Raw genomic sequence first — 18,513 nt, forward strand, 5'->3', positions numbered from 1 at the left:
ACGTGGCAAACATAATTCGTCAGTGCCTTCCAAAACGCAAATGAAGGTTACTAAAATTATTAATTTCTGATCTGCCACTGCTATGGATTAGGTTTGGTCAGGTTTTAGGCAACACAACTTATTTGTTAAGGTTACGGAAAGATTGTAGTCATGGTTTAAAGAAACCAACTGACAGTTGGTTGGAGACAGGATGCATTAAGTAGTCTTTCAAAAGCACGCACTTTCTAAGCCTAACCCCCAACTGTGACTTCCTCCCTAGGAGGTGTTAGGTTCCATAACAGCATTGTTTCGCTTTTGCTTCTGAGAGACAACAGTCACAATCTGCACGGCCACGAGAGCTCCTTGTCAGGTAAACAAAAACGTAGGTCATTTTAACCACAATACTGTGATATGACCATGAGTCAATTGCATCATTACATTGCTGACTGACAAACGTTAGACAACTTCCGCTTACTCAGAGAGTTGTAAAAACTGTAAAACTGTAAAAAATAGCCAAAGACCACCAATACACAGCTCTGAGGAAGGCTTGTGGATAGTCCTCATGAGGAAGTTTTCATGTTGCAGATGGTGACAGGGATGTTGCCTCTGCTTCATAGTCTGCAGTGCGGCTCGGATAGCTGATTTTCACATTGTGCTCTTGCACAAACAGTGGTAAACAGCAAACATGCTCTTTGTACTCTCCATTTCTTGCTGGATCCCTTTTTCATCCCCTTTTTGTTTTTCTTTGTTGTTGGTTTCAACTTTCACCGTTATTGCTCTCTCCTGTCTCGGTTCGCAACTCTCTCTCTATCACAGTTCTTCAATTAGACCATGAAATGACAGCAGAGACTGGCACTGCAATCTCCTCCTCACTACTCATGTGATGTGCTAATGTGGAAGGAGGGATAAGAGGAGGATGGAAGTAGGAAGAGATGGAGAAATCACGAGAACGGAGATCAAGACAGAGACAAGCAAGGGGGAAAGAGAGAAAATTAAGCAATGAATGAAAGAGAATTCTAGAAAAAGATGAGAGAAGAACAAAGTACAAGCAAAGGGGTGCAGCAGAGTGCTGGGGAGTGATGGATAATTAATAAAACCAAGAGATGTGCTCTAAACAAGCGCATATACAGTATGAAACAGACAAGGGGGGTGGGGGAACTAGAGCAGACCATAAATAAAAAGAGAAGAGGGTGACAAGATCGCAACAATTTTTTTGTGCTTATGTCTGACGTGCAAACTCCACTTCTGCAGCCGTCACACACACACACACAAACAAAATTGTCTTGGTGATAAGGCAGAATGCTCAAATGATACCTCTGACCTGCTAGAAACCCTAAGGAGAAGAAATTAGCATCCCTCCATGTGAGGACAAATTAGGTGTAAATTATTGATAATTCTGCTGCAGCAGCTCAGCAAATCTGGGCCACCACACAGTTTTCACATATTTTCAGGATCAGGTTAATTGAGGTTCCCTGCTGTTAAGGACTGATTAAACGTGGGGTATACTCGCCGCAGCCGACCTGTTGTGCGCCAGTGTGACGTCATGGGAGCGCCGTAACGGTTTATACTCCTGCATGGTGGTCGTGACACTAGTTGCAGTCTTCTCCTGAACAGAGGAGGCACTAATGAGGAAAGGCTACCTACTTTGCTCTTTCTATGAACTAGAAGAAGAAAAAAGTAAACAACGGCAGAAGTGGCAGCAGCATTGCCGTCAATGCTTCGATTTGATTAAATGACCTACAGTACTTTGCATTCACCATAAAAGAACTCGTCTTAACCCAGTAAGTTTACAAGAGAGACTTGCAGTCATTCTGAGAGTCCTGGCATCCGGTTACCCTCGAGCTTGTTCAGGCTTCCTGTTTCCGCTTCGTTGCGCGCCGCTAAAAAAAATAGTGCCCTCTGGACGCGCACTCAAAATCCTGGCACGCGAGCGAGCGCTTTTTACGTCACATTGGCGCGTGCAAGCCCGGATGCGGCGACTGTAAAACGGCCTTTAGTCTCACATTGCCAGACCTATCTCCACAGCGCTGTGGAGTAAGGTCTGGCCACACCACACATACATTCTAGGATAGGAGAAAAAAAATGCTCTGGGTTGTTTGCCTTTCTTTAAACCAATTACAATCATTTTGGGCAGTGCTAAACTCCAGACGCAACAACGGTGGCTCTGCAAAATAGTCTCTGGAAGGAGTGGAACATTTGCACCCTGCAAAACCCAGGAACAATAATGTACTTGCATTATCACTGCAGATCAAATGCGTAATTTCTTTTTAGTGATGACAACTCCCTGGCAAGTGTTTGATAACAACATTAAATAGGCTGGGTTAGTTAAAGCTGTTAATCAATAATTAAAGGGGTGATAGAATGATTATATAGGGTATTACACACTGTTCCTTATGGTCTCCTAATGGGGTATGTAACATTGGTTGGGCTGAAAATGGCCTGGTTGATATTTTATTGGACCTTATGCATCCCTGTGTTTTGGCCCTATTTGTAACAAGAGCTTTTCTTCAAAATATGGTATGCTCATGAATATTTAGATGAGCTGCACGCTGATTGGTTGAGCGAATCCCCATACACACACACACATTAGAGACGCGACAGAATCTCATATTCCAGACACTGCAATGTTTCGTTACCAAATTCACTTCTGAGACTTTTTTATGCGAAAATCAACTATATAAAGCTCAAATATGGGGAAATTGATGGCTAATTGCAAATTTGGACTTTAGGAGTTCCACACAGTCTGACGAGAAAGCGGCAGCCTGCTGGGCTCCATACCCAGGGCAAAGTCACCCTTTGTGGATTAGCTACTGCACTACCGGGGCTTGGCCGGCTGCCGGCATAACTATAATATATTTACAGTTTGAATTTCATCATGGCACTTATATCACAGCTACCCCAAGGTCTTACAAAGCTAACGTTGTGTCTGTTTTCAATGTAAGGCATTTTTATGAACATCAGGCGTTTTTTATTAGGAGGAGCAGTTAGCTAGCTATATGTTCCATTCAATACAATGGGAAAAGATCGCTGCTAGCTAGCTACATTATACATACAATGGTTACCAACAAAATAAAAGAAATAATCAAACTATAACTAACTATTGCTCTCAAAATAAAAAAAGCAACAGAGACTTTTATTTGTAGTATTTGTCTGTTCCTGTTAACTCAGCCAGCCAGCTTAAGCTAACGTTAAGATCATAGGATTTCCAAAACGGAATAAATTCTGCACATATAAAACACAAAACTGCTTTGCTACTGTAGCGCTGTATCACCGGCACAGCTGATGTTTCCAGTAACAGTCGACTCCAGCGCGTTGTAAAAAAAAAAATCCAATGAATCACTTTATATAAATATGTTAGAGAGCTTCTGTGTGTTCCACATTTGTTCATAATTTATAATCATTAATACATGTTTCAAAAAAAAAAAAAGTTTTTGATTCAACTTTGTAATGTTGACATGGAAATGGCAGATATTTTTAGTGATGGTGTGCTCAAACGTCTTTTGGTGTGAGATCATGCTGCTTTGATAACATAAATGTCTAGTTGACCAATCAGATTGCCTGGTTGGATCTACTTGTGGTATAATTGAGAATTGAAGCCATGGGCCAAATAAAAAAAAATATTAATAAAAAAGAAAATATATATAAACTTAGAAAAGAAACAGAAAAATATGTCTTGCAAAAAGGGTGTTTATCTAGTCAGAGGCCAAAAGTGCAGGTTCCTGAGCACCCCCTGGGGTCTATCTGTTCATGTACCTGCTGAACACAGACGGAGGACCAAAGCTGCTGCTGCTCTGCTAACGTGCTGCTATGTGTACACCTCCTGTATAGACATGGCGTCAGCAACTACCAGTATGTTGGTAAAGTAGTGGTGGAGCACTTATGTCTGTGTGTATTTCAGGCCTGTGTGTAGTGATTTCTAACAAACAGGCAACATTTAAATTTTAAATTACAATTTACACTCTATTTGTCGTATGTGTAAACTGCTTGCTGACATGTTGGCCATTGCAACTTTATAAGGTGGTAATGTCATATATACAAGTGGTGTGTTTACAGCTTGCTGCAAAGTCCCCACATGGCCAAAACTGATTTTGTATAAAACATGGTTAAATATACAATACGTTGGTCACTGTCACTTACATGAGTCCCAAAATGTTTACATGGAGGAGCATTTGTCTGTGCACACTGCAGGGAGCACAACAGAAAGCCGCTTTACATATCATCAAGGATGTTTGACAGGTTTAAGTTATTTAGAAATTCATTTTCTGTCTTTTACTCCAGTCCATACAATGTTTACTATGATTACTGTAATCATTTACAGCCTTCTCCCACCCTTCTCCTATTGATCCTGCTACCCCTGTCTTTGTTACTCTGGAGCTGAGCACATAGGCCAAGACATCCCCACACACTTTAGCAGGCACATGTACAAGATAGGTACACCAGTTCAATCTGTCTTTGCTATGTGCCAAAATTAATTTCAGCACCCGCCTTGGCCATGCTGAGTCTTTCCCCTGTTCTAACTAATATTGTTTGTGTATGTGTGTGTGTGTGTGTGTGTGTGTGTGTGTGTGTGTGTGTGTGTGTGTGTGTGTGTGTGTGTAATAGACGTAGACAATGATTTATTAGCTTGCTCTCCTGCTGTACACACACACACACACACACACCTCCCTCTTCTTGTTATGGCAACACAACTTTATACCTCAACATTTTTCCCACAACTAGACACCTCTGCACTCATAACTCATAACTGAGCTTCTATAGATCATAAATCTAAATTGTAAAAGTGAAAAGGTTAAATAGCAGTTATTAATTTCAAGGTTATCTCTGTCCACCACAGGGGGATAAGCTCTGCATAGACCAAGAGGAACAGAGGAAGTACCTGCAAATTACACTGGAAACCAATACTGTAGCATCAACTGGCTGCAGCTTTCAGTAAGTTTAAATGCAGTGGCTGCTTTTTCATACAGCAGTTTAGAGCTTTAAAGCGTATTTCACTAGATGTAAAGATTTAATAAAACATAAAAACAAGCTGAAAAAAAGTCTTAGTAAGAAATCATTTTATGTAGAACACAATATTTAAATTGTATATGTACACACTCCCTGTAAATGACCATCTATGCAGCTCAGCCCGATAGACGCAATGTTACAACAGATCAATTATGTAAACAGACCAGCCAAGTTGCACATTACTGTAAGTTAGGAGTGACCCATATAGATAAAATCCTCACAATATAAAATGTCATAATTTATCCTTAGTCTCTACTCTATCTAGTCTCTACATCACATAAGTACAGTAACATGCATCCATTTCCATTCTGGCTAATATCTTGTTTCCTGGTCATGCTAAAGACATTTCCAGGGTAAAAACACAATGCATTTTTATTCAAACAGATGACGAAACCCATAACTGCAACACGTACCTGTCACTGTGTGGAAAAACAGTGAAAAATAATCTTGAATAAAAGCACACACCTCTTCCTGAATATAAGATGGTGTGACTGCTACCAGAAAACCTTCATAAAATGAGTTTCAAAGGAAGTTTGCAAATGAGACAGCATTTCCAAAAACAGAAAAGTGTTTTGTAATGCCCGTGAAAGATTCAGTAGGTAGTGACTCGTGAGCGTATTGTATTTCACCCAGTGTGAATATTTTAAGAGTACTTCTCCATTGGTATAATGAAATGGTACACTGTAACAATGGCAGAGAAAAGACTCTTAACTTCTTTAAACCTGTGGTCACATTAAAAGACAAACAATCTAAAGCTAGAATATTGACGCAAACTGTTGCACAGAATACTCTACAACAGTTACTTCTCAACTATGAAGTGGAGCTTACATTCATTTGACTTTGTTTCTATGCAAAGTATCCATGTTCTTAATGCTAGAGGGAGTGGTATTGTACAAAATACCAAATTTCCCAAGAGATGAGCACAGGAGTTCATGAAATATGCGTCACATGTAACACCTAGGGATCTCAGACTATGATTAATGAACCAATTATCTCAGTGTACCCAAACGTCAGTTGGAGTCGAACAAAAGACTTTGTGGCAATGAGACCAAATGACTAAAACTGTAATAACTTTCCAGAGTAGATTTCATCATTTAACCAAGGTTCCTTAAAAGCCAAAATAATACATTTTGAAGAACAAATCTAACGGTTTATAGACATGCACCTAATCCATGAACTCATTAGGGATTTTTGTCCTATTCACATACAAGTAATTTAGTGTGTAAGTGAACCTGATATACTTTCTACTGCACCTCTGCAGCTGAACACTACCACCAAGTGGGCAGAATAGTAAAAGTACAAGCTGTATGCACTCGACTGCTGTCGTTCTGACTCTCAACATGGCTGTTACATTTTTATAAAATGTATTTAATGTCCACAAGACATAGTAGTGTAACTGGTATTGAGGGCCATTGAGGAAGATTTAGCATGTTTTCTTCTTTATTGCACATGGATTACCGAAAACTATAGTTTACTGTACCTGTGTACAGTAAACTATAGTTTAAGACTAAATACTAAAAAGAAATAATTCTGAAATTATTTACTTTACATATATGTTCTAAACTGTGGTTTAGCCCACAGACTGCTGAGACTCCCCTCCAACAGCTGCTCACATGTGCACATGTGGACTGTAAAACTAATAGAAAGGAAAGCTGCCAAGTACAGTACTTTCTGTAGTTTCTTGCTGTATCACAATTATCCTGCTGCTCACTTAATGTGCTGCAGTGCCGATGATATTAATCAAGATACAGTACTGTATATCCAACACACACAGACACACACTTAAAAACTTAAAAACTTACCCGATAACAACTCTTAGCTGTCTCATATGGCCCTGTGATGAACTGTGTCCTTCTTTCCTTTTTAAGGATCCCAACATAACCTGCAAAAAAAAGCATGCATGACTCATCTCAGTCTGTTTGAGATTCTGCACTACAATCATTTCCTATCCAAGATGCTAAAAGCCTGTTCTGCTAAATACACAATAACTTTGTTGAAACAAACAACTGTATATTGTGTGTTCTATTTTGGTTGGAGATAATACACTGGCAGGCTTGTCTTTGTGGTGTTAAGTGACTTTATAATTTAGGTTTTCAATTTATATTATTCACCTGAACACCATTACTTTTATTTACTTTCAAAATAGCAAATTCAAAAAAGGAAGAAAATCAGCATCACATTAGTTTTGATTTTCAACAAGACAATGTTCTGCAAACCTTTCAAAAGCCCCAACAACCAGACACTCCTGTGGTTTAGAGAAGAAAAGAAGTAGCTTCACTGATGCTTCCAAACCACTTTAAAAACAGAGGGTCAATATCAGGACAAAAATGTAAAAACACTCTGTGATAAAACTTGTAGGAGAGAGCAGATAAGTGGTGTAATTTATAAAATGGATCTATTATTTAGAAACCCAAATTTGTTGAAACAGGAAAACAGAAGTGGCACCAAGGGGAGGGCTTACAGAGTTGATGAGGTAAAGATGCAACACTTTATCCAGCAAAATGCACAATAAACTGATGCATGGAATAAAAACTTTACCTTAAAACTACAATAACTAATTATTTTGGCCATTTGAGGGCAGAGGAAACAAGTAAACAAACCATTAGCATATTCACATTTTAAGTTGATATCTTGTTTGCAACAGATGGTCATTTACAAATGCAGCAATTGCGGAGCAACATTATCATTCATTTGGAGTCATGGTTCCTTTTGGCTATGTTTTTGGTCTCTACCGACTCCTGAGGGAAATATTGATCTTTTTAGCTGCTAAATGCTCCACTATGTTCACCAGCTAGTTGCTAACTGTGTCTGTCTGCTGTTTGGTGCTAAGCAGATGCACAGAGGGCTTTTAAAAAAAAATTAAAAGCAGCTGCCTGCTGAGACCGAAAACTACGCTAAACAATGAGTTGACACTCTCTTTAACTCTCTATAAAGTAAAGTCGAATGGAGCTCCAGATTCAGGTGATAATTCTCTGCTCACACATTTGGAAATAGATCATTAACTGACACTTGAGGGTTAAATGAACATCGTATTATTAATGTCAGGTCAACTCAATACCATTCAACAATGCAGAACTAGAAACCCAATTTGTTCTCTAACTCAGTGGCAGTGCCCCAGCTCTGTCCCTTCCTGTGTCCTGGTTGGCCTGGGTCCACTGTAGTGGGTAAGCTGACCTGCTTTTACAGAGACTCTTAGTCTAGGCAGAATACAAAGAGAACAGAACCCGGAAAGGGGAAATATGATGAGTTGGCATACATGCTACATTATTCCGCTTGGTTAAGCATGGAAGCATTATTAGGGCTTCACAAGAGCCACACATACAAAAAATACTTCTGTACATGAACAAGTTTGCTATCAGTCAGTATGCTCCAGGGCAGTAACCATTGGTTTTACTCCCTCAAGCCGTCTTCACACCCTTTTTTCACTCCATATTCTGTATGAAATGTGGAGGTTTGGTTTTGATTACTTATATTCTCCCCAAATGCATAAAGGCATTATTCACAAACGAATGGTAGTAGGACTTGAGTTAATAGAAAAAGAAATGTAGCCTATGCTAAATTATTCCCAGAGCTATTGTTAAGGGAGCAAGACGTTCTCTAAACCAACAAATGTGCAGCCCTTAAAACTATTAATTATCATACACAGAAAATGTATTCCCATACTTGAGCCCATTCTAACCTTTCATGGTTAGGACGCCACGGCAGAAGTTTTTGAAGTTGATCCTCCCAAAAGTGTCGGGGTCTAGACATTGGGCCAACTTCTTCACCTGTGGAAAGGTACAGAAAAAACATGGCCGCTATCAGAGCACACCAAACACTTTTCTGTTAATGCACAGTACATTTAAAAAATGATGGATGAGGTTATTATGCTCCCTGTATCACTTAAAAAAAACATTTGTCTGTAGGTCCTGTGGAGCAATTTGGAATCCATGATCCTAAAACTGCACATGTTCAAAAATTACCAGTAATTTACAGCCCAAATGGTACAAAAGGCACTGTAAATATATTCTTTGCTGGCTGAGGGCCGATACACTGGCTGCGTTTCATTTTGGCGAATGCCGACATAACAGAACTCAGCCATCGTTAGTGTTATTAGTTACACCTGTGCTTTTCTTGCTACTCAAACTCAAAATATGTCAGGTTATTGAAAAAGTACCTATAATGACCCTCAGCCCTATTCAAACATTCTTCAGCCACTTTAACATGTATTTGCATGTGCGTGTGTTAATGCAGGTCTGTGCCTCTCACTGTCACGTTACACCAGTTGGTTTCTGAGATAGACAGGTGGCTGATTAATACAAACCAGTTATAAGTACATGACTCATCCTGATTTCACATTGCACTAAGGCTCTTTACAGAGATGAAGCGCGCTGCAAAAACGTTTCATATTACCAACCATATTAAGTATAACGGATAATTTGATAGTCATAGTATTCTCTCATGCTGCATCTATCCTCTTTATCAATGCAAACACTGGTCTTTCAAATGCAGTCTGTGCTGTATAAAACAACTTTTGTCCCTCAAACAACTAACCGCCAGAAAACATGAAAACACGTGAATTTGAATTGTCCTCCATCTACTATGCAAAAAAAGGTCCTACAGAATGTTAAAATATAGCCCTGTAGGATTATAACCAACAATAAAAGTCTAACTGACAACAGTTTATTGCCTTTATTATCAACAAGACAATGTTTACAACCTCACTGGAATCTGTAATGTTTATCGCATGGCACAATGGTGCGTTTGTTCGGCAAAACATACCATTATTGATGGTTTTAATATTCTTATAGCCTTAGGAGTACTGAGTGCTACGTTTGTCAAGATAATGACAATGGAGGAAAGGCAGTTGAGTCATTAAACCAAAATGGTTTGTCATCTTGCAAAATTCATGGCAATCTGCCTATTAGATTAGGAGATATCCAACGTGCAAAGTTGATATTTTGGCCTGATGGTGGTGGAGATGTCCAAAATGGACAGGAATCAGCATATGCATCCATCACACTTTGCTATTATCTTGAGAAGTGGAGACTTTGTCGTAATGTGACAACATGCTGCCACACAGCTGATTTAAATGTCAGTTAGCCTCCTGCACACACTTTAGTTTTACTTTAGTTTACACTTAATAGTTCATAAAGCTCTTTTGTTGAGTTTTGCTTACCTTTTGAACTCATGCACATTGCACAAACAACAACAAATTGACACAGCTTTTGTTTCATACATCAAACTAGTTTATTTAGTATTGGCAGCACATTAGTTTCTTTTTGTTGTGCACACATTTAGATAACTTCTGTGCAGTGACACTTGTGTTAGTCTCAACTTATTCTAATTCTTACTTATTAAGTTACCAGTACTAAAGGTTATGCTATTGTGGCTGTAGTTGAATGGAGGTCTTGGCAGGCTGGAGCAAAAGACAAAGACAGGCTGACAAACTCTATTGACTATTGGGTGAGCTAGAATACCCAAATTACTCAAATATTTATATCAATATACTAATTGTCCTGTCATAATGTCAAAAATGGTCTGATCAATCATTATATATATTCTCCTATTCTCTTCAGTTTGTTAGGTCAGATTTTGTCTTTGTGAGGGGCCCGTTCAAACGGTGTGCACCATTTTGCTGCGGTTTCCTCGTTTTGGTGTGAAATGGTGTGAAACGAGCTTTAAGGTATGTTTTCTCTTGTTTGGTGGGAGTGTCAGAGATGTCACCCAATAAGCTGCGACGTGTATGTAAGCTCGTGGTAAAAAAAAGGCAGTGTGCTTGCACACACAGCAGGGTGTTCAACGCACCCCCGTTTCAGTTTGAATAAATGTTTTGTCGAGACTGAACTAGGTCAGTTTAGTCTGTTCAGTTTATGTTAAGTTAGCAAAGCCTGAGTTACATTATGTTTAGTTTTATGGATGCAGAACTTTGTTGCTAATTTTGTAAATTGCTGTAAATTTTGGTTAACTAAAATCTTATTTTTCATCCTCATGCCTGCCAGCGCCATCCCTCACACCTCATAATGACAATGACAGGTGCAAGAAGTCACCAATTAGAAACATTGCTCTGGGAAGCATGATAATATACAATAATTGACATGGACATTTGGCCAGTAAGTAGCTGTGTTCTTCATAAAGACCAGTGTTAATGGAAAAACAGACCTGCTGACAAACCAACAGATGGACAAAACTACATTCACATCTTTAGGCCGTCAATGAGGCAAAACTGCCTCAAATAAAAATAATGTTAATAACTTTTGACCTGAACCAAGACTGAAGACAGTGGGATGGTTTACTAAAATAACATAACAAACCTCATTTCCAATAACACACATTTGTGAGTGGCCAAACCATGCCCAAGTACATGCACATGCTGACTCATGATCCTCCATCATCAACATCACTGAAGAGGGCTGCTGCCTTTCAGTGCTCTGCACCACAGCTGAAAAATGCGTCATTCTCTTTGCAAGCTACCCACAGCCGTTTCAAATTTAACAGCACTAATTTTAGCAAAGGTTTATGACTGAACAACTTCAGGGTTTTCCCCAGGTTAAATAAAAAGAACTTAGGTTTGACCTAGATGCTTCAACTTTGAAAGGTAGAGATAGTGCTACCACAACAGTCAACATAAGAGAAATAGTGTGTAATAAGTTACTGAACAAAGTAGCATACTGCGCAAGCGTCAACACTTAAGTAAGCCAGCTAGCTATCTATGAAGGGTTAGGTTAAAAGGCAGGGTTTGGGTTACGCCACAACTCATTACTTATAAGGTGAATCACTGTTTAATGAATTATAAAGTAGATTATTGCTGCGTTTGGCTTCATATTTATTGATGCTTGCGGTAACTACATTTTGTAACTTTGTTCGGTAACTACATTCTAGCATCTACCCCTCCTGGCCATTAGAAAGAATGCAGGCAAAAAGTATAGAAGGGGAAGAAAAGCGGTCAGGGGATTACGTGAGTGTGTGCACATTTGCATGTACAACTGGGAGAGTGTCACCTACTGGTTCCAATAGTAGGTCAGGTTGTCATGGAGCAGCCACAGGGATTTGCCCATATAGGACAATGACATGAGAGGGCAATGCAGGAGGCGGCTGCTTAATACAGTGCATGAATTTAAAAGTACCAACCCAATGTAGGTGTAATGTGGATGTGATTGTTTATTTGTATACAATCTTATTATCATCATAGAATAGATATTGTTTTGTCCGTTTTTTGTGTAAATTCTGAATAACTTGCAATACACGAGTTAGAGAGTTGGATCACAAGAACAGGATAAACAATAAATAAAAAGGTTATACAATGCACTGTGAAGCAAAATGTTTAGCATTATATTGCATAGGTTCTACTAATGTATAGGTCCTTGAGTTATAAATAGCATCCACTTCATCCTGTTAACCCATTAGTCAGGTCAGTGGAAAGCTTCCCCCTGGAGCTAATCAGTGCTTCCACAATGTTCCTGCTGATGAGCAACACAACACTGGGGAGCCAATCAACCATAGTGCTCATTTACTCTGACATGCATTGAGACACGAGCGATGTCCATTGTGACATATATGCACTGATGAAAAATACCAATAATATTCCTTTTTCATCCCAAACTAAGCTCTTTAAGTCAAATTAGTTAGAGAAGATGCCACAGTATTTTCCACTTTGTTTTGTCGGCATGTCTTCCATAATTAATGCTATGCTTCAAAGAAAATATCCTCAATCAAATGACACAGCATCCTGAATCGAGATGTATTGGAACAACTAAAGTGAAAAACAATTTATTTACTAAGCTTCATAGTTATTCAGTTACAAATATTAACAGGAACAGTCCAATACATGGACTGGTGATGTGTGTGGTATTGTGTTGTGTTGCTAGGAATGTAAACTGTACACGCACTGATGTTCTGCACTTAAATGAAGTTCCTAACGGATAAATACAGTTCATTTAATTGAACTGAACTACTCAGAGCTGAGGTAATTTGTTGTGATGAAGATATACATCTCAGCAGCAGTTACTGCTAAAGAGCCCTCCTCTTTCTCAGTAAATTCTGTCCTGGTCAACATTCTCAAGAAAAGATTTAAGGAAGCAAAATGTATGTAGCAATCAAAAAAACATTTTTGGATTTCCTTTTTACTCCAAAATACACTCGTACACTAACCATTTTCTAAACATCCTGTTCAGGGTTGCAAAAAACTAGAGCTGTTTCAGCATAGACTGGGTGAGAGGCATGGTACACCCACTGAACAGGTCACATGCAGTGTTGTAATGTAACAAAGTACAAATACTTCATTACTGTACTGAAGTAGAATTTTCACATATCTGTACTTTACTTCATTTTTGGAAACCGCCTACCAAGAGTCTGGGTCTGCCGAGGTTTCTTCCTAAAAGGGAGTTTCTCCTCGCCACTGTCGCAAAAGCCACTGCTAATGCTTGCTCTTGGGGGAATTATTATTGTAATTGTTGGGGCTTTGTAAATTATAGAGTGTGGTCTAGACCTAATCTGTAAAGTGTCTCGAGATACAGTAACTCTTGTTATGATTTGATACTATAAATAAAATTGAATTGAATTGAATTGAAACTTTTAATCCGCTACATTTCTCCTAATGGAGCACAGCGTCAATTCCTTCAGGAAGACTTCTAAACGTAATCACTTTTCTTTCTCTTCTAACGGAACAGCTGTTACAAGGCTTTCACTTTTATTTTAACCAATCAGAAGCGGCCATGAATTTCACAAGCCAATCACAGCATGACATCCCTGTTTTAAACCTGTCTCTCTCTGCTGCTCAGGCTGTCATTTCAGGCTAAGAGCACGACCCTCCTCCTCCCCTTGCACCTCCGGTCTTCATCACGCACGGCTCCTGGGTCCTCCTCCGGCCGGTCGCTACCGTTGGAGCCTCGGCTTGGTCTTCAGGCTCCTCACACCACCATCAGTGTCTAGACTCCATCGGGGGAATATCTTTTGGTTTTCTACCCCTTTATAAAATATAATTTTATAAGAGTCTAATCTCCAAAGACTGTACATTTCATATTATGCATATGCACAATAAATCTTTGCATATCTGCAACGAAGTCTCTCCTGATTGAAAGCATCTTAGTTACTGTTTACTACAAAATAAAATCAGAAGAAATTTGTTACACTGGATAAAAAGCAGGTTTGGTGAATCATTGCTCCTTAACTGCCAAGATAACGCACCCTCCATTTCAGTTGGTGGCCTGTTTTTTGACAAACGGCAAAAAAACACAACAACGATAGGCCAAAACTAAAAAAGAAGAGGAGGACATATGACTGATAGTGTCATGGAAGCACCTGGTGCAGGCTCTGCCGCCTTGGTAACAGACGATGACCACCCCGACGACAGCGGTGATGAAGATAACATTACACACATTTGGCCATAAAGTTCATAATCAAAGTTTTTTTTTTTTACTTTTACTAATACTTTAGTACATTTAATATCAGAAAATTACTTTTGATACTTAAGTACAGTAAATAGTACTTGTACTTCTCATTATACTACAAAAGCCCTCTGCTGGGTCAGTTTGCACTATTCACATCTCAATTTGTTCAAAGGTCATCATTTTCTTGCTCCTCTGGTTTATATGTCGGATTCATCTCCTTTTATTACTGGATTTTGTCAAATCGAAGGGATGTTTTTTAACTGACTTTCAGTTAACAAATATAATGTCTCTAATATTCTACACCTGCCATTAAAATATTGGAAAAATGTTAAAAGTGAATTGCATATTTCCACCAGAGCGCCCAGTGCACAGTGCCCAGTAAAAAATTAAGTTAGGCTACACCTTAAAAACAACCATCTTTATTCCACACACAACTTTTAGGTCAGAGAGAGCATCTGGCTGTTTTGCTACACTGTCATATGTCTGTTCCAACTGCAACTGAATTTCTGCTTTGGCTCCAACTTGGAAAACTTTATTTAGGAACCTCCTCTGCATCAGGAGACATGCGCCCACAGGTCCAGCTGAGCTCTTCCCAATTATAAAAGGGGAACTTCGCGTAAGCATCTTCATCACATAGCCTCGCTGTAATTATATATATTTTTTCAAGAGGCATACAGTAGCCTATACAGTTTCAGAAAATAATGAGGGCGTGTGGCAAATGCAAGCTTATTCTATTGCCTATATCGTAGTGAAGTGGCGGACAATTACTGAAGGTCCAAGACACGTGTGTGTGCTCACCTGTTCTGCTTGTCCAAACTGGGAACCCAACTGCACAAAGTGTTCAGGGCGGATATACCCGTCTGAGTCTTCGTCACACACGTCAAACACCTCTTTGAGTTTCCTCACAAATGTCAATAAACGTCCCGGCTCAGGAAAAAAGTCTTTATCCATCTAAAGTGTTTTAGCCCGACGTGAACCACAAAAACACCCCTGGAAATCCCTCGGGCTGTGCGCATGTTACACAAGAGCTCGTGGATGCTGCTGCTGCGCGCGAGAGGAGGCGTGATGCTGATGCTGATAGACAGAGGATAAGTCACAAACCGGAAGCACAGCAATGTAATCAATTATCAGTAAAGTAACGTTATAGAAGTCCACTAATCCCTCACCTCCCAGTCAGTTTGTCATCACTTTTTCAGCTTCACTGTAGCTTCACTGTAGTGTAGAAAAGCTAACTGCCATAGCAACCAATGTTGTTAGTAGAGAGTATGTATATAGGCCTATATGTAGAGGTTAGCCTGTCCTGCATGCTGTTACATCAAACCTTAGCACAATAAACAAATCACAAGAAAAGGTCAGTTACTCTAACAGACCTTTTCTTTTGAAATGTAAAAAGTGGTGTGTGAATAAATACGGAGGCTCTTAACAGCTTGTTCACCCAAGACAGCTAAGCTAGCAAAATGCTAATGTCAGCATAGGATACTAACAATAAAAATGACAATGCTAACATGCTGATGTTATGTAAGGAGGAATAATGTTCAATCATTATCTTGCGTGTTAGCATGCTAACATTAGATAATTAGCATAAACACAAAGGACTGAAACTAATGGGAATGTCTTTTTTTTTTCTTCTTTTTTGACCTGTTGGTAGAGGGACAGTCGGGGTAACCAACCAGTCTGTCTGTATTAAATACAGACAGACTCGGATTACTAGAGCTGTTGTAAACAGGGACTGTGAGCTTCCTTTTAGAAAAACTTCTTTTAGCCATAATGCACTATCTATTAAAGGTAGTGCATTATGGAACACACTACCCCCAACTATAAGGGAATGTCCCACTTTGGCCACCTTTAAGAGCCAGGTAAAGGAATGGCTCAGAGCTAACCAAACGTGCAATCACTTCTGGCTGCATGCTGTACTGTATTAGCCCAGGGAGTGTGTTGGTGAATTGCGTCTTCGTCTTAACACTTACTGGTGAATTGTCTTGTTTGCTTTTTTTTTTTTTGTTTGTTTGTTTTGTTTTTCCTTGTTTCACATAACAAATGTTATTACTGTATGTGTTTTGTCTTGGAACTAACCACGTATGGGTCACCCTTACTCGTGTGTCGTACCGTATTAGTTTGGTGAGGCATATGTATGTTGAGCCTCTGTTGTAACATTTATTAATAATTTTTGTTTTTTTCATCCTGTTTTATATAGCAGATGTTAATAGTGTTTATCTTATGTCTTGTTATTGTAATTTATATCTGCCAATTGGGACTACAGATGGAAATTAGCCTTTGGGCTATAATCTGGCACTTTTACGTGTACTGCTGTACATGTTCATTAAATGTGCATTGTCCTTAAATAAATAAATAAAAAAAAACAAATAAAAAGAAAATACAGTTACAACTTGTACGGGGACATAAATGTGTAACACATTTCATGCAGTCCAACCAAGACGTTTCTTGCGAGTGTGAGTAGGCCTATGTCAGACCCAAAGTCCACAAAAGTCATTAGGATAAACTGTCTGGGTGCCATGAACGTCTGTACAAAATTAAATGTAGTGCCTCTCCAGCAAGTAGATATTTCACAGGAAAAATTTAAACTTTGATCATCTGGTGGCACTAGAGCAGGGATCTTCAACTGGGGGTCCGGGACTAGGGGGTCCTCAGAGTCAATGCAGTGGGGCTGCCAAATTATTGTTAATTTTTGAAAGTTTTTTTAAAGATTAAAAAGTCCTATTATTAGCAAATATAAATTCCCACTGATGATAGGCTTACTGGCATAAGGTAAGTCACTAAGATAGCCATCAACAGATAGTTAATTAATGAATTAATCCTCTGCCACATGTATGTTTTAATATTAAAACATGATTTCTAAAATCATGCCAACAATTATTAGGCCATTTTAATAGCTTAGTATTCTATGCAAAAAGGCTATGTATAAAGGCTTTAGGCCGCCCTACATGTTATTGTAGGCCCAGTTTAATATGCAACTTCATTTTATACAATATATGTAGAAGGGGCTCCCTGCTCTGTCTCTCTTTCAGTTAAGGGGTACTTGGCTTAAAAAACGTTGAAGACCCCTGCACTAGAGGAAAGGTCAGGGAATCACCAAAGTCATTAGGATTCATCATCAGGGCACGGTGGGTATCTGTACCAAATTTCATGGTATCAGCTGCATGTGACTGGGTTTCATGTGTGAATGCCAGTTAACATTTCTCTGGTTTACATGAATGTGGTTTACAGAGCAAATGTTCTTAAAAGTGTATAGTGGAATCATTTCACTATTTGTGCAAATGGCTGTATTTCTCAATACACTTTCATTTTAACAGCTTATCAGAGACAGCTTCACACGCAGGATGGAAGCGGATGCTGTTAATAAGTTAGTGGGATAGAAAGTAACTGTTCCTCGATCACATGCAAGGACCAGATGTAAAATTGCTACTCTCTGAAAAAAAAAAAAGTCTCCCTATTTTGTATTGTACTGCTAATAGTAGGAATAATTATACTGAGATTTAACCCACAACTTGCTTTGTTAAAAATCAATGTTGTATTTCTGGTCTTAAAGCTGAAGATTGTCTCCTGGTGGATTTTAAAGATGATGGTGATGTACTGTATGTGTTATTTAGTTTACAGTACCCAGAGTTACATTTAAAACAATTGTGTGTTTTTGGGCACCAGTATGTCTTGTAATGTCTACTCTGCCGTGTATTAGCCTACAGTACATGAAGAACAGAAACCAATGTCTTAGTAAAAATGGGGGGGATTTGTGTTTTATTTAGAAAATGATCATGGGGAATTTCAAAGAACAATTCTATTCTCAGTATAATAACATAACTCATATTCTTCCTCAAAAATATACCACCAGCTCACCAGTAGCCACTAGTTATTCTCTTCTGTATTTGACGTGTCATTGTGTATTCTTCACTGTACATATTTGTATGTATATTGGGTGGGAATGACACACAAAATATTAATCCTTATAAGAGATTCTAGAAAGAAAAAGTGTTTTAATGTTGTCCTGTTAAACCCAGTTTCCTTAAAAGCAAGATAACGTGACTTTGTGTTTTAAATGTTTTAAAATGTTGCTGCACCTGATCACTCTTTATAAGAGGAGGCTCTTAAATAAAAAATTATAGGCAGGCCATCCTTAAGGATCTGCATTTGCGATTAAATTTATAAC

General features: G+C 38.8%; 1 protein-coding gene and 1 long non-coding RNA gene across 6 annotated transcripts in view; one reads left to right on the forward strand and one right to left on the reverse strand.

The window, feature by feature from the left end:
* Positions 1-15,507, reverse strand: part of rab11fip4b (RAB11 family interacting protein 4 (class II) b) — a 59,052-nt gene extending 43,545 nt beyond the window's left edge. For 2 of the 5 annotated variants that reach the window (XM_028593353.1, XM_028593345.1), the window contains exons 1-3: positions 15,150-15,507; positions 8,663-8,750; positions 6,786-6,865 (exon numbers count right to left, since the gene is read on the reverse strand). In XM_028593353.1, the coding sequence (XP_028449154.1) occupies positions 6,786-6,865; positions 8,663-8,750; positions 15,150-15,302 (321 nt within the window). In that variant the 5' untranslated portion in view covers positions 15,303-15,507. Of the gene's footprint in view, positions 1-6,785; positions 6,866-7,199; positions 7,219-8,662; positions 8,751-13,788; positions 13,869-15,149 lie in introns of those variants that run through there. The other 3 variants (XM_028593361.1, XM_028593369.1, XM_028593377.1) reach the window with 3 other exon arrangements.
* Positions 265-13,958, forward strand: LOC114565402 (uncharacterized). The gene is made up of 3 exons (XR_003693903.1): positions 265-349; positions 4,814-4,908; positions 13,743-13,958. It is a non-coding gene; the product is annotated as an uncharacterized LOC114565402 (long non-coding RNA).
* Positions 15,508-18,513: the final 3,006 nt, after the last annotated feature.

The sequence above is a fragment of the Perca flavescens genome, chromosome 2 (genome assembly GCF_004354835.1).
Source record: "Perca flavescens isolate YP-PL-M2 chromosome 2, PFLA_1.0, whole genome shotgun sequence".
NCBI classification, from domain to species: domain Eukaryota; kingdom Metazoa; phylum Chordata; class Actinopteri; order Perciformes; family Percidae; genus Perca; species Perca flavescens.